The following is a 14,115-nucleotide window of genomic DNA, read 5'->3' as shown; positions in this document are numbered from 1 at the left end:
CTCCATCCACCAAATCTTTGAATCTGTGAGCAGCACTAAAAAAAGGTTGTGACCTGGCCTGTCGATACACCACCTCAGCATTGGTGAGATGTCTCTGTTAGCATCGTCGCTTGTGATTATACGTGGGAAAAGTCCATAGTAAAGTTTACCCGCATATAGACATTTGCCCCTTTTCTAAGCCTATGTCAATCTCAAGGCGGTAGGCGCGGGGGCGTGGTGGATGGATGTCTTCAAGCTGACATGACCAAACGCTTTTGACATCACAAAACGAGAGGTAACCTGCGTTGAAGAAAGAGACAAACCGCAGCAAACGAGGAAGATGTTGTCTTTTGCTAGCTTGGGCGGGATCCAGGAGGACGTTGCGAGGCAAAGCAGGCTGCGGGCAAAGTTGAGACCGATGTAAAGCCGAACCGGCCTCAGTGATGTGGAGTGGATGAAGCTATCAATCGATTGCATCGTTGACGTTTTGACAGAGCCCTGGTCTTTGGGTTCAGGCATCAGAACGACTCACTTCTCTCCATCCACTGACAGTGTATTGGCTTTCTCATCCATGTTGTCAAAACTGGTCACAAGCTCGCATATGCTCTTCATCTCTTCTGTCTGGGCTTCGCATTCCTCGGGTGGCGGCGTTGGAGGCGCGGCGTCGGCGAAACCGCACTTTGGATGCAAACGAGGTGGTGATGCTATATCGTGACAACCCACTCCTATGCCATGAATGTTAGCGGCGCTATATATAGTGACAGGTTTGGCTCTCCTTACCTGCTAGGTGCTGTTTACAGACTCGGATCATTAGTCACCTCAGATGCGGTGCTTGATGTGCTGAATGTGCCTGTCACCACGGGACTCAACCTAGTGCTCTTCTCGGACGGGCCGTCAAGGGATGACGATTGTGCACCGCTTGTCATGCGGGTCCGACTCTGAAGCTTTTTCAGCTTGTTCGTTGCGTTCCTGAGTATAGATCGGCGTGTCGCCTCAAGTGCATGGGCTGAAATCGCCAGAGACGTAATTGCCAACGCGGAAATGCTCTTCTCACTTGCCGCATCAGCCCCAGACTTAATCTGCTGTTTGAAAAGCACCCGGTTCTTGATATCTATCGCGGAGTTTGCTTTCGGTGCCGCAAGCGGAAACATCGTCTTATCCGATTCACCAGTGGTGTTGGGAGCCTCGAAATGCAGCCTTGGCTGTGTTCTGCAGTCCTTGGCGTCAAGTAAGATGTCAAAATACTCGCTCTTAGACATGGCCGGTGACTTGGTAGCTTTAAGGTGCGCGTTGATGCCGATTTTGTGTGCAGTAGCACAGCAGCACTTCCACTGATGTGCTAAACACTTATACAATGTAGATGCACGAGCGTGCAATTCCTGGAAGGAAATCGTCGCTTTCGAGGCGGTTGGTCTAGTTAACCCCGAGTCCCTGTCGAAGAAGCGGTGCAAATCATCATAGATATCGGTGATTCGAGCTAGAAGCCGGTCCTTCTCTGCACTAAAGCTGGTGTTCAGGCGATAGAGTTCGCTCTTGAGACTTGTGGAATCGAGAAATAGATCTAATACAACCCTTAGCACCAAATTAGATAGTCAAATGTCGAACTTGGCTGTAAGGCCTTAATGACTATACATGTAGCTTAGTCAAGATCGATCTTATCTTCTCACTGGGCAGAAGCTGTTGTAAGCCCGCTGTCTCCATATAAACTGCCGCCGTTCTCAGATCATCTTCCTTATTCTTAGCCTTCATGAGGGTCGGCAAACGACCGAAGTGATACTTTACCGAGGCAGTACTAATGGCCATCACGATTTGTCGGAGATTGCTAAGCTAATGTAGGCCAGATACTCAAGTCTCTCATTCAGCTTGCTGAAGATCTAAGACCCTCGGCTATCTTTCCTTTGACTATCTCGTTCGAAGAAGACCAGCATGAATGAGAAGGCCGCCAACTAATGTAAGGAATCACGAAGCGAAAATGAATGTACCATGGCAGACCGGGAGACCAGGAAGACGATCTTCGAAGACTCTTTTTGGCAATGAATTCCCAAAGGCCAGATATGTTTCATGGACGGAGAATAGGTTAAGCAACTGGTACACAGCATTCATCTGACTTATCAAGTGTTTGATAGGTGCTATCAAGCTCAATCATGGGGACTCGTGACGGGAAGAGACATGTTTGTAGCCTTTTACTGAATATGCTTCTTTGTGTCGAATTCGAGAGAGAGTCATGCGATTTCACGGGATACAAAAGAAGTCATTCTTCCGTTCCAGGATAGCCTCATGACTTCTCTCGGATCACGGCACTGTAAGTGAAATCGACAACACATTCTACGACCTCTACAACGACCACGGCTGTTCCAAATTTGCGAATTGTGACCTTCCCTCATCAAGCGGTACCTGAGTATATCGCGGGTATCAGTGAGCAATTCGGAGTCCTCAAGACTGTAGACCAGAATCGTTTTGCTGGTACATTGAGTCGCGGCGATTGTCTACTTAAAGTTCTCAAAAATTCAGCAAGGATCGCAACGAACCCAATCTAAATCTAGGCTAGGAAGGCTGACTGAAGTAATACAGCGGGCAACATGGTCGGCGTCGGTGACGCTGTCACCGGCTTCCAAGACGCTGACGGCTACCACCCATATAGACCAAAAAACAGGGCGTGGGCAACATCCACGAGGGAAGATCCCGTGGAACTCGGACAGGATCCCCGAGAGATATGACAGGCGGTGCTCCATGCACAACCCTTGGCGCCTACTTGTTTTACCTCATTTCAGCGCATATGCACAGTATCAAGATCAAGATTGCCCTTTTGAGACACGAGTTTATGGAAAGCGAGGAAACGAAGCAAGAACTTATAAACCTTGTCTCTCAGGAGACCCTAATGAGTACACTTGTAGATGCCAAGCTCATTCAGAATCAGTCCCAGGATACCCCAGCGCGCAGTTAGAGCCCACTGAGGAGGTATGAAAGGAACGACGGCTATCAGAATCGGTTACATTTCGCTTTCACCATCCATTGTCGGAAGAGCTGGGCCTTGGGCCGACAACGGTCAACCACAGGGTGAGCTTTCCGACCCAGTTATTGATACCTCGAGAAACATTCGCCATGAATACGACTGAGGTGCCATCGGGGCTTGAATGAAGCAGAATAGAACGCTGCAGTTACGAGGGACCCGGCACGTTGCGGCTTGTTTCCCTATATCAGGGCCTCCCAGTTTGGATTTCATAACTTTTACCACGCGGTCGAACAAAGAAACTGGGGGGGTACTGCCACATATGGCCTCTCCCTATCTAGTCATAGAGGAAAGGGATGATTTATTGTCAAGTTGATCTGAATATATCATTATATATTATGTAAGCGAGAGCTATCCGAGGAGGCAATATAATCTAAAGGATATCCAGTCAGTAGAGTGAGAGACTTCTGTCGTGCGCACCTCCTCCCTCCTCTATGCGTATTAGTCGCGAGTACATGTATCAATTGACCATCTCCATCCACCAAATGTCTGCTATAGGACCCCTAAATTGGGTGGGATCCCTTGCGCTGGGCATTAGATCTTTTGAGGTCACTAAGTCAGCTACGCCGCCGTCGGTAATCCTCGGCGGTCTTGAGTATCACTTTTCAGAAGATACATTTGTGGGTAATCACTTTGCAGCGGTATGCCGGCCTCTCGATACACCACCTCATCATGGGAGGAAACAGAAGTCATTGTGACCGCTGTTCACCGCCAAAGTCGAACCATCGTGGCTGATCATTCATCTGGGAGAAGTCGTTTTCGAACTTGCACGTGTAGAAACTTTGCCTCTTTTCTAGATCTACGTTTCTCTTGTGACGGTGGGAGCTCGAGGTGTGATGGATGGTGGGACATCTCTGTCTTAATTGTGAGGACCGAGTGTTGAAAGGCAGTATTGTTTATCGTGTGGTCGCACAGTGGACTCGGAAACCGCCACAATTATCCCGCCCGATTCATACCAGGACATCAATACTCCTAGATTTCATCAATCGTGAACTCGGGGTAGGACGGTTCAACAGATCTTTCATGGACAAAGAAGGTGAGGAATATGAATCATCAAGTGGTCATAGAATGCCGTCAAGCTCGATCATCGTGGGCTTGTGAGTAAGAGGCATAGCCACGGGTCTCTATTGAACACTCCGAGGGCGAGATAGTCTCCCGGACTATAAAAGATGTCGGGAGTTCCTTTCCCAGATAGCCTCATCACTTCTAAGAAACCTCTCTGTAGCCTCAATACATCGGGACCACCTTGCACGACAAACATGACTTCCATTGAATCCAACACCCAGGTTCCCGCCGTGGTTCCCGCCAACGATTCATCAACAAGTGATGTCAACACCAATATCCACGAGCACGATCCATCGAAAAAGTTGCTGCAATGTGATGCAGAGTTCAGGACCATTGTGGAACATTCTGGCAAAATCCATCATAAGCTAGCGCGACAACTGGTCAGCCAACTGTGGGATGATTTTAGGACTTGGATCAATAGATTCCTTCAAGTGACACTTGATAAACCTAAACCTTTGATTGGGATGGTTGCCTTCGATGCCAAGATAATAAAGGGAAGTGCACGCGAGAAAACCATCTTCATGAAGGACCTGGAAAATCTCCGCCTATCACTTCAAGAAGGTAAGTTACCGCACCCAACCCGACCTCAATAGTTTGAAAATGCTGACTGGCCTGATGAAGTGAAATCTATGCTCCTCGAAGGAGCTGAAAACTACTTGAGGGGTGATGAAGCCACTCAGAGAGATCCCGTGATGGAATCTTCGAATACCAAGGTACTCTATAACTTAGACTACGGTCCACGATCAGACCTTGGCTATTACATCACCTTGGGTATTCCAATGCGCCTCGTCCTCCTCCAGGTCGCGTCTGTCAGATTCTCCAAGACCGACAAGCTCGACAATCTTTACCTAGAAGAGCTTGTGTTTATCAAGGAGGGCGTCACGAGTCAGTTCATGAATGGGCGTTTTCACTAAATCTTTCCTGCGAAAAGCCGGATCCCCGGAAGTCCAAACATCCTCCTTTTCCTTCGATTAGCAGAGAGATGTGCAAATGAAACCACATTCACTACCGCCTAACATATTCGACGGCGGACAGCAACCAGCTCTTTCCGAAGCAGCTGCCAGTGGACCAATACCAGCTTTGAGAAGAAGATACGGTACTTTCGGGGCTTGGGAAAAGCAGTGGGATGGTGGCGATTACAAGGAATCAGGTACTTTTTTGGCTTGTTTACCTAGCTCAGGAAGCTCTGGAATAAACTTCATCATTTTCGTGGCATCGTTCTTGGTATATCATCGTATATGACGCGGGTTTCCCGGATCACTGGCGTTGAAGATCGACCTTCATGGGATCCGAATTTCTTGAGGCCATCTACAACAATGGATGTGTACACAGTACAAGTAAAATATACAGCGCTCGCTATGCCCCATCATCGCGCTCGACGGCAAAGGGAGTGATATGGACCTGAACTTCAATCTAGTTGAGATTAGGGATTCATGATTGATTCTGCTTGCCACGTTATGAGGCAGTTCAAGCCCAAATATCTCGGGCAAGTTGGTTGTCGTCCCTATCTAGCCGCTTTTGCATACTTTCTCCAGGCAATCAACTGTAAGAGCAATTCTTTCATTCAGATCTTGGGACTCAACTATGGGGCGGCAGTGGAAAGAGGCCTAGTGAATCTCTCCCATAGAAAGTTTAAATTACATTAGATTCGAAGACTCTTGCACTTGCCTTCGAGCAGTTGGATCCAGTTGAGTTCGGCCGTTTGACTCCCTCGTATTTGAGCGTATCCTGAAGATCTCATTGCTATATGCACCCTTGAGGGTTACGTCTGAGGGCCGCGCTGCTTAAGCGGCACCTCGAACTCCAGCTACACTACACGTACCTCGGCACGGCTTTGGATGCCTTTCATCATCACCACCATCATGACCCGAACGTACTCAGTCACGGTTCGCTGGAGAGATCCCCAGGGAACTCACTAGATTGAAGTCTTCCAATAACTATGTTGGCTATGCATCTCCAAAGGCCAGAGCTGCCTCGGCGAGGGGGGATAAATGAAGGCAGTCCATGTGCTGTGATCTTGAGATCCAGGTCTTTACACGCCTGTCTTCATCATAAGTTCATTTCATGCTTTCTATCAATATCGATCTGTCCGTTTGGGAGCCCGTCTGTCTCGTGTGTTGACCTTGTACATGCAGGCCTCGACCAATGATACTTGAGAGGCATATGAACGAGATGATGTTGCGACATCGTAAGTGCTCAACGAGTGCAATATGCCAGTGCCATACCCTTTATATGCAAGAGCGCATGAAGGCTTTACAAAGAATGGTGTTCAGTCATCTCACTTCGTGCCGGGGAATAGCAGAAAACAACCAAGAATGCGATACGACGCCCTCGTGGCTATCGTGCCCATATGCCCCTTTAACGGAAGCCATTGGACAGGCAATTTCGTTCGCCTCCGAAACTTACGGAGCCTAGTGGTACGGATATCATTACCACCATCATCAGCATCAAGGTCCCGATCTAAGCGATGCTTCTTGGATCTCATTTAGCTACTACAGATGAGGCTTCATTCTCAGCATCTTCTTTCAATGGCGGGCTCACCGCTCCGAAGACTCGATGAGGTTTCATTGAATCCTCTGTTCAAGTTCATATGAAACATGTCCTGGAAGGTCAAAGAATGTCAAGTATGGTTTGTGTAACATCTCTCCGTGTCTCCGTCATTGGTGAAACTCCAGAAATTCGCGGTAGAGCAACAATTTTCTTACCCTGTCAAACGCACTTCAGTGCAGTACATCGCTGTGGCTAAGACGAAGCTTCCAGTCAGTGTCTCGAGATCCTATTGCATTTTTTGTTCTCTTACATGCTCTACTCAGGTCGTGTACCACAACATTGAAAGAACTGGGTAAACCGCCACATACGATCCCACCCGGTTCAAGAATCAGTACTCAAATGCATTTGAAATGACACCTGAACTGCATAAATATTCAATTGTTCTTAGTCCTGGCCAGCTATGACAAGGCAATAAAGAAAATTGAATCACCTGCTGTTCAGCGGGTGGTGTTGGGCCCAGCCATCGCTGGCTCGTGATAGGAGGAGCCGACTACGGGCATTTGCTGAACACCTTCTCTTCATGCTAAGCAACTGTGAATCGAAGTAACGAAAGAACCATGTAATCCTCTGAGGTACATAATAGGTCACCGACATCCTCTCTTTCCAATACCTAGCTTCATCACTTCTCGCACACATCTCTGTTACCGACATCGAAACCACGAAACTGCTACGACAATCATGGCCGACACAATGCTGGACCCGTCGCGAATGAACTCCATATCCATAGACTCGGGACTAATGGATGTAGTGCTCACAGCCACTTCAAATCACAAGCACGTATTCAGTTTCGGACACGCAAGAGCATCTAAGCTGGTTGAGAGTTGTGCGAGACTGTTTAGAAGCATCTTGAGGGGATCAGATCATCCTGATGTGGTCCGTGCCGTTGAGAGGCTTCAGGCCGGGTTCATGGCGTGGGGTCATGAAGTCCTTGTTTTCGACAAAGACGGGGGGGAGTCAGAGGAAGGGAAGGAAGTATTCGACAATTACCTTGATAATCACCCCCAGTTTTCCAAAGATATGCAGATGGACTTGGACGCTCTTTACGTTCATCTCTCCGAAGGTAGATCATCGCAACGGCTCAAGCTCAACGGGTTTGAATGCTGACCGGAGTAATGCAGTATGGCGGATGCTCGATGGCCGGCTTCAAAACACACCGCATGGCAAAGCCACTTTGCAAGACCCCGTCATACTGCCCGGTCAGGATGTTACCAGAGATACTACCCCGGGCATCGGCCCACGGTCACGACTGGGCTTAGTGTTGTCCAGGATGATTCCAATGCGTTTGCTACTGCTCCAGCTCAGATATGCCGACTACTCTTCAAATTGGGATGAAGGTGTCATTCCTCGCATCTCGGACAAGTACCTGCTGAGCGTACTGTGCGAGCCCCTTGTATAGAAACATACTCCATTCCCGCAGCCGGCAGGGAAGTACGAGCTAGTCGAACCGATCGCATTCGTCATTTTCAATACTCTGTGGTCTCATATGCACGGTCAACAGCCACGACGCGGGCTTACCAAGCGAGTTTGGGAGAAATCGACTTCAGCCTCCACTGCATGTTCGAATACAGCGCCGCCGGGCTTGAAGAGCAGTTTACGGATGTTAGGCGGTTACAATGAATGCGGCAGTATTTGACTGGCTTGCTTACTCCAAATGGCTTTGGTGTCGATTGTGTTTCTGAGGGGTGTTTCCACCATTCTCATGGTTCTGGGTGTTTTTCTTTCTTTTCTCTTCACATACGGACCTACGAACAAAAGCTATAAAAAAACGGGATGAAAAAAAAAAAAAACACAAAATAAAGTATTATTATTATCAAAATCTTTCTTAATTTGACTGCGTGCCACTGCCAGCCGGGCCTCCTACCCCCATCGCTGGGGTCACCAAGAACACGCAAAAAGCACTTGCAGCATTGACGGTATGGAAGGAGGAGGAATATCGAGGCGGAAACAAACCGTGGAAATCGGCATCTACGATCGTCAACGCTGTACCAGGATCCTGGGTCGAAGCACAAAGGACTGGGAAACCGCCACTGACGATTTTGAATAAGAATCTCGCTCACGTCGGTAGACTGCTAACTGCTTGTCTCGCACAGAATAATTCTCGGTGGACATAGAGAAAGAAGACTTCGGACTGTCAAGTGAACAGTGGGTGCTGTCAAGCTCGATCGTCATGTGCTCGTCGGGATAAGCTGGTCGGCGGCATTCGTTGAACATGCCTCTTTGTCATGAATGTTTGCTAGCTGAAGGTATGAGAGATATCTCGCCTGTTCCGGAAAATATAAGGACTCACTTCTCCTTCCCAAGTGCCTAGCTAACATTTATTTACTCGCCACCTACGTTTCTATAATGAATTTGCTTCCTTCCGCAGTCATGGCATTTGCGCCCCTTTCTTCCAAAACCCGCGCTACGATACTTTCTCTACAAGTTGAGTGCCACGTTATCATCAATGAAATCTTGGTATGCAGAGAAGACCCTGAGCTTTGCAATGCGGACTTGTCGGGGGTCTTGGTGAAGCAAGGAGACCTATTCAAAGCGCGATTCGGCCCAGACTATGAGGCAAAGCTGGGTGATGACGAATTGCTGAAGCACCTCAAGGCTGATCTCGGAAAAGGTAATGCATCGCAATCATCAAACTCAGCTGCGTGAAAAGGATTACTGACTGAGGGATTACAGTGAGAGACATCCTCATGAACCCAGCCAGTAACAGGAAAACGTCTGAAGGCACTCAAGGCCTAGGTCCCTCCGAGCTAGCCGCATCTCTTAAGAATATTGAGATGAATTTCGCTGGACAACCAAAATCCGTCACAGAAAGACACATCGGCTTCGAGGACAATGCCATAGTCTTAGTGGCGGATTTTAGTGCCTAAATTGCCCGTACGAAAACAAATATTGCTTGCCAGCCTAGGAAGACCTACCATGTTGGAAATACAGCACAAGGAGGCTATTAAAGATTGACACAAGCAAGTTAGGCAGTTAGGGGGCTGAATGTGGCGCTTTCCGGCTTGATCAGGAGGTTCGGGAGGCTTTGGGACAGACTTGATCACCGACGTGGCTCACCTTACGTTCCTTTATTGCATTTCTATGACTGCCAAAGCCTAAAACGAGAAAAAATGACCGGGAAAAGGACGAATAACTATAGTGACAGAAGAAGAAAAAGAAAACTATTTTTATCAAACATGTCCCGGTAGGAGAATGGTATGCACCGAAGTTTGATGCTCGGTGACGCAAGAAAGGACGCGCTAGGCAAGAGAGATTATTCTGCAAACTATGTTCCCAACAGTCGAGCATATCTTCTAGCCTGAAGATCGCTTTATAGAATGCCAAAATGAGTGATCAACAGATAGAGCCTCAACATCTAGCACCCGAGTGGAAGTTTCCACGCCTCGATAGGCGTTCACCCTTTACAACGGTTGGTGTGACCATAGTTCAGGGACTTGGATGTCCTCTCCGCATCGCGTGATTTAAGGTGTTCTGGCATTCTAACAAATCATCCAGCTTATACCTCAAGAAATCCTTGTCATGTCCACACCGAATGCCTCTCGCGGTCTGTCTGCGCCAGGTTCCTCCTCCTCCGAACTTCCTTCCCTTTCCCTTCTTGCTTCATGATACCCAGTCTATTCCTGAAAGCAAGACGTAATATGCTCTTCCTGCTCGTCAGAGTTCTATGTCCTGCCCTGTCCCTTACTTATTTCATTCCACCTGCCCTGTCCTTTGCTCCGCAGTCTCTAGCCGGCTACGTCGCTAAACGTTGAAGAGCGGAACAATTCTGCCTTGATACATGTCGAAGGTGTATCGATGTATTTCACAGCTCGCGTTCAACGCAAGCTTTCAGTCGTGATAGCTGCCTCAAATAGTTGAAAACCTCGGCCCCGCTTTTCCCGGTCCTCTCCCGGTCCTTCCGATTTGGTGGGGCCTCCGTATCGCACGAGACTGGACTCGATCGCAATGCTGAGCTTATCTCCTACGTATTTCTCGATCAAGTTTTACCTGTATTCCAGAGTTGTATAAAGGTAGTTGCTGCTTCAGTGCACCTCTTACCTATCTGAGGCTGTTGATGACGCCAAATTTGAGATGGCACCTCTTAAACACCGGAAAGAGGGAGCAAGTCAACGAATCTACCCAAAAGCTCATGTCCAACGGGGTTCGTAAGCGACTGATGTTCATCCGAATGTCAGATCACATAGGCGAGACATGATTTCCAGCAAAGATGCACACGTTAACCAGCACCTCTGCACTTAACAATCGTGGAGTCCCATGGCGTGCTACCGCCTGAAGAATCGCCATTACTCGAAAACTCACATACCGCAGGAACACCTCAATCAATCCCCTCAACCCACCTCGTCATGTGCTCCTCTCCCCGACATTCCGTCTCATAGTAAGCACCTTGATGGTCCCCGGCCACTCATCCTCCCCGGCCGTCCGCGCCGTCTGCGGGTGCGTGACTCTCCAATCGCTGCCTCGTGGGCACTTAATCCCTGTCGACCCAACCCCAAAGTTCCCCAACTCTCATCGCTGTATGGCTGGATTTCTCCCATGAAGCACGTTAAAGCGAACCCCAGACCCCTCCATCCCTTCTCGGACTCGACTCCAACTGATAAGAGAAACGCAGTCGACAGAGAGATAGGTAGTGAGAGTGAGACAGAAGGGAGACGCGCAAGTGCGGGCACCACACACCCAACTTTACCCCGGGAAGCTTGTTCATGACCTTCCCGACCTAGCTGGCTAGCAAGCACAAGCGAAGCAACCTGGAGAGACACCTTTGCACCCCTTCTCTGTAGCATTTGCTCGGTATCAGGCGGATCGGAGTGAAGGATGGAGGGTGGTGAGGGGTCGCGGGGGTTTCTAGTCTACGACTCGCGTTATCGGTTCCTTTGTCTTAAATACCACGCCCGCAGCCCGACCTTCTTTATGTAGACTTGAATGGAGAGCCGAACTTCTTTCTTATCCCTAAGCTTCTTGACCTCTGACGATTGCTTGATCTTGCTTGGCTAAAGCAAAAAAAACGGGCTTCAAGACAGCTCATCATCCTTCTCACCCTCAGCTTTCCTTGCGTTGCTAATAAGATAGCTTCATTATCAACTTCAAGCTCAACAGCAAGCGCAACCTCTATTTGGATCTAGGGCAAACCACAGAGTAGAGCAGTCAATATGGGTTCCCAAACATCCAAACCCACTGTCGACGTCTCCAACGAAAAGGCCCTCCTCGAGCGTCTCCGCCGCTTCCAAGTCACCGACGATGATTTCGTCAACGTGGCTGCCAGCGGCAGCGATGACGAGAAGCGCGACATCAGACTCGTCCGCGAGCCAGAGGGTCTCCCCGTCCAACAGACGCAGTCCTGGCAGTCGAGGTTCCTCGCCGACCCCAAGAACAAGTAAATACTTCTTCTTCTAATTCATCCACCAAAACACCACAGCTGACTCTTCTTCTTCCAACAGACTCGCCCTCACGGCCCTAAGCACAGCAGACCCCCGCACAGTCCTAACCTCAACGGCAACCAAACTCGCCGACCCCCAAATCTTCAACACCCGCATCCCCTTCGAAGGCGGTCCTATCACGAACCAGCGCTCCTCAGGCCGCTGCTGGCTCTTCGCCTCCACAAACGTCTTCCGCGTCGCCCTCATGCGCCGCTACAGCCTCGAATCGTTTGAGCTCTCCCAATCCTACCTCTTCTTCTGGGACAAGCTCGAAAAATCAAACTATTTTCTCGAGCAAATCATCGACACTGCCGCCGCGGGAGAGGATCTCGACGGACGCCTCGTCCAGGCCCTGCTGGGCGATATCGTGAGTGATGGAGGACAATGGGACATGGTCTACAACCTCGTCCAAAAGTACGGCCTCGTCCCGCAGGCGCTGTACCCAGATTCGTGGAACGCCATGAACTCGGGCGTCCTCAACTCCATCGTCAAGACCAAGCTCCGCGAATACGCCCTCATCCTCCGCAAACTCGTCCAATCCTCCTCCTCCTCCTCCCCCTCTTCTGCCTCCTCAGCAGCAGAAACCCTGACTGCAACAAAAGAGAAAATGATGCGCGAGATCCTCTCCATCCTAACCCTCGCCCTCGGCCCGCCCCCCAACCCGCGCGAAGAATTCACCTGGACCTACCTCGACAAATCCTCCAAACCCCACACCCTCAAAACAACACCTCAATCCTTCGCCCGCGACATCTACTCCTCCGACCTACGCATCACCTCCTCCGTAATCGACTCCATGGTCTCCCTCGTCCACGACCCGCGCCACCCGCCACTCACCCTCCTCACAGTCGACCGCCTAGGCAACATCGTAGGCGGCCGCGGCGTAACCTACGTAAACGTCTCCATGGCCACCCTCAAATCCGCCTGCGTATCCATGATCAAAGCCGGACTCCCCGTTTTCTTCGGCTCCGATGTCGGGAAATTCAGTAATTCTTCCGCGGGGGTGATGGATCTCGACCTCATCGACTACGAGCTCGGGTTCAATGTCTCCCTGTTGGGCATGGATAAGGCCAGCCGTCTCCGGACGGGCGAGAGCGCCATGACGCACGCCATGGTGCTGACTGCCGTGCACCTCGACGAGGAGAGCGGCGAGAGTGTGCGGTGGAGGGTGCAGAATAGCTGGGGCGAGAGCGCGGGCGATAAGGGGTGGTTCGTGATGAGCGATGCGTGGATGGATGAGTTTGTCTACCAGGCTGTTGTTGATCCGCGGTTCCTGAGCAAGGAGGTCCGCGGCGTGGTTGGGACGGAGCCGACTGTGCTGCCGCTGTGGGATCCCATGTGCAGTTTGGCTTAGAGATCTTTGTAGATCCCGCGTGTGCCGATGCCGTGTTAGATGGGGAGGGGTGTTTGTGAGAAAGATGGATGCATACTATTCATCTGCTTCCCCCTCTTCTGCGTATGATACAGATGATGATTCAGAATCCTTCAGCTACAGCAGACAGCGTGTCAATTTACTAGTCTCAAATAGAAACCCACTTGAACGCAGTCTTGGTCGACGTGAAAACCATTGATTTTTTATCCGCGGTCGTGGTTTTGACAGCTCTTGCCCACGGGATAACCCAGCATCGAGATGGAGACACTTTTGGGTCCGGCGCCGTCAACGGTCGTCTAGCTCAATCCGGACCGGCGTCAGACCAACGACGCACGAAGTGGACTATGTGTGGACTACGCCAACTCATCATTAATCAACTTCTGTCAAAGTTCCCGTCAACCTCTGCTCCAGTTTCCATCTCCAGCTCCATTTACCATCAACATGCGCGCCCCCGCACACCGTCTCCGGGACGGAGACAGCCCGAAGACCCGGACACCTTCCCCGGGGCGGTCGACCACGAACCCCGGGGTTCTTTTCCGCTTCGCCAAATACTTTCTAGGGCAAGGAACCCCACTTCACTTCACCGAAAATGGTCTCGCCCGGGTGTCCGGGACAAAGGGTCCAGTCATGTAAGCAGCTTATACTTCGTACACTTTTGTGTCTTGCCCGGCCCGCAAAAGTTATCTTCCAAGGCCGGACGCGTTCTGCATAGCTTGGTTTGGGCGGGTTGT

At 50.0% G+C, this 14,115-nt stretch overlaps 5 protein-coding genes across 5 annotated transcripts; 4 read left to right on the top strand and 1 right to left on the bottom strand.

Annotated features, from left to right (window-relative positions):
- Positions 1-773: 773 nt before the first annotated feature.
- BDP55DRAFT_625718 (uncharacterized protein) lies at positions 774-1,782 on the bottom strand (the record flags this gene model as incomplete). The annotated part of the gene is made up of 2 exons (XM_060571520.1): positions 774-1,540; positions 1,647-1,782. The coding sequence occupies 2 exons, from the start codon at positions 1,780-1,782 to the stop codon at positions 774-776; spliced, it is 903 nt and encodes a 300-aa protein (XP_060437261.1).
- Positions 1,783-4,248: 2,466 nt separating this feature from the next.
- On the top strand, positions 4,249-4,968 carry BDP55DRAFT_625717 (uncharacterized protein; the record flags this gene model as incomplete). The annotated part of the gene is made up of 2 exons (XM_060571519.1): positions 4,249-4,615; positions 4,676-4,968. The coding sequence occupies 2 exons, from the start codon at positions 4,249-4,251 to the stop codon at positions 4,966-4,968; spliced, it is 660 nt and encodes a 219-aa protein (XP_060437260.1).
- Positions 4,969-7,282: 2,314 nt separating this feature from the next.
- Positions 7,283-8,150, top strand: BDP55DRAFT_709791 (uncharacterized protein; the record flags this gene model as incomplete). The annotated part of the gene is made up of 2 exons (XM_060578137.1): positions 7,283-7,664; positions 7,723-8,150. 2 exons carry the CDS (start codon positions 7,283-7,285, stop codon positions 7,998-8,000), a joined length of 660 nt encoding a protein of 219 aa, XP_060437259.1. The 3' UTR covers positions 8,001-8,150.
- Positions 8,151-8,813: 663 nt separating this feature from the next.
- Positions 8,814-9,468, top strand: BDP55DRAFT_625715 (uncharacterized protein; the record flags this gene model as incomplete). The annotated part of the gene is made up of 3 exons (XM_060571518.1): positions 8,814-8,847; positions 8,970-9,212; positions 9,275-9,468. 3 exons carry the CDS (start codon positions 8,814-8,816, stop codon positions 9,466-9,468), a joined length of 471 nt encoding a protein of 156 aa, XP_060437258.1.
- A 2,280-nt stretch (positions 9,469-11,748) lies between these two features.
- BDP55DRAFT_689280 (peptidase C1-like family protein) lies at positions 11,749-13,366 on the top strand (the record flags this gene model as incomplete). The annotated part of the gene is made up of 2 exons (XM_060576724.1): positions 11,749-11,972; positions 12,037-13,366. 2 exons carry the CDS (start codon positions 11,749-11,751, stop codon positions 13,364-13,366), a joined length of 1,554 nt encoding a protein of 517 aa, XP_060437257.1.
- Positions 13,367-14,115: the final 749 nt, after the last annotated feature.

The sequence above is a fragment of the Colletotrichum godetiae genome (assembly GCF_030913485.1).
Source record: "Colletotrichum godetiae strain CBS 193.32 chromosome Unknown BDP55scaffold_1, whole genome shotgun sequence".
Lineage (NCBI taxonomy): Eukaryota > Fungi > Ascomycota > Sordariomycetes > Glomerellales > Glomerellaceae > Colletotrichum > Colletotrichum godetiae.
Note: the sequence above shows the minus strand (reverse complement) of the source record. Positions and strands in the feature narration are given on the sequence as shown.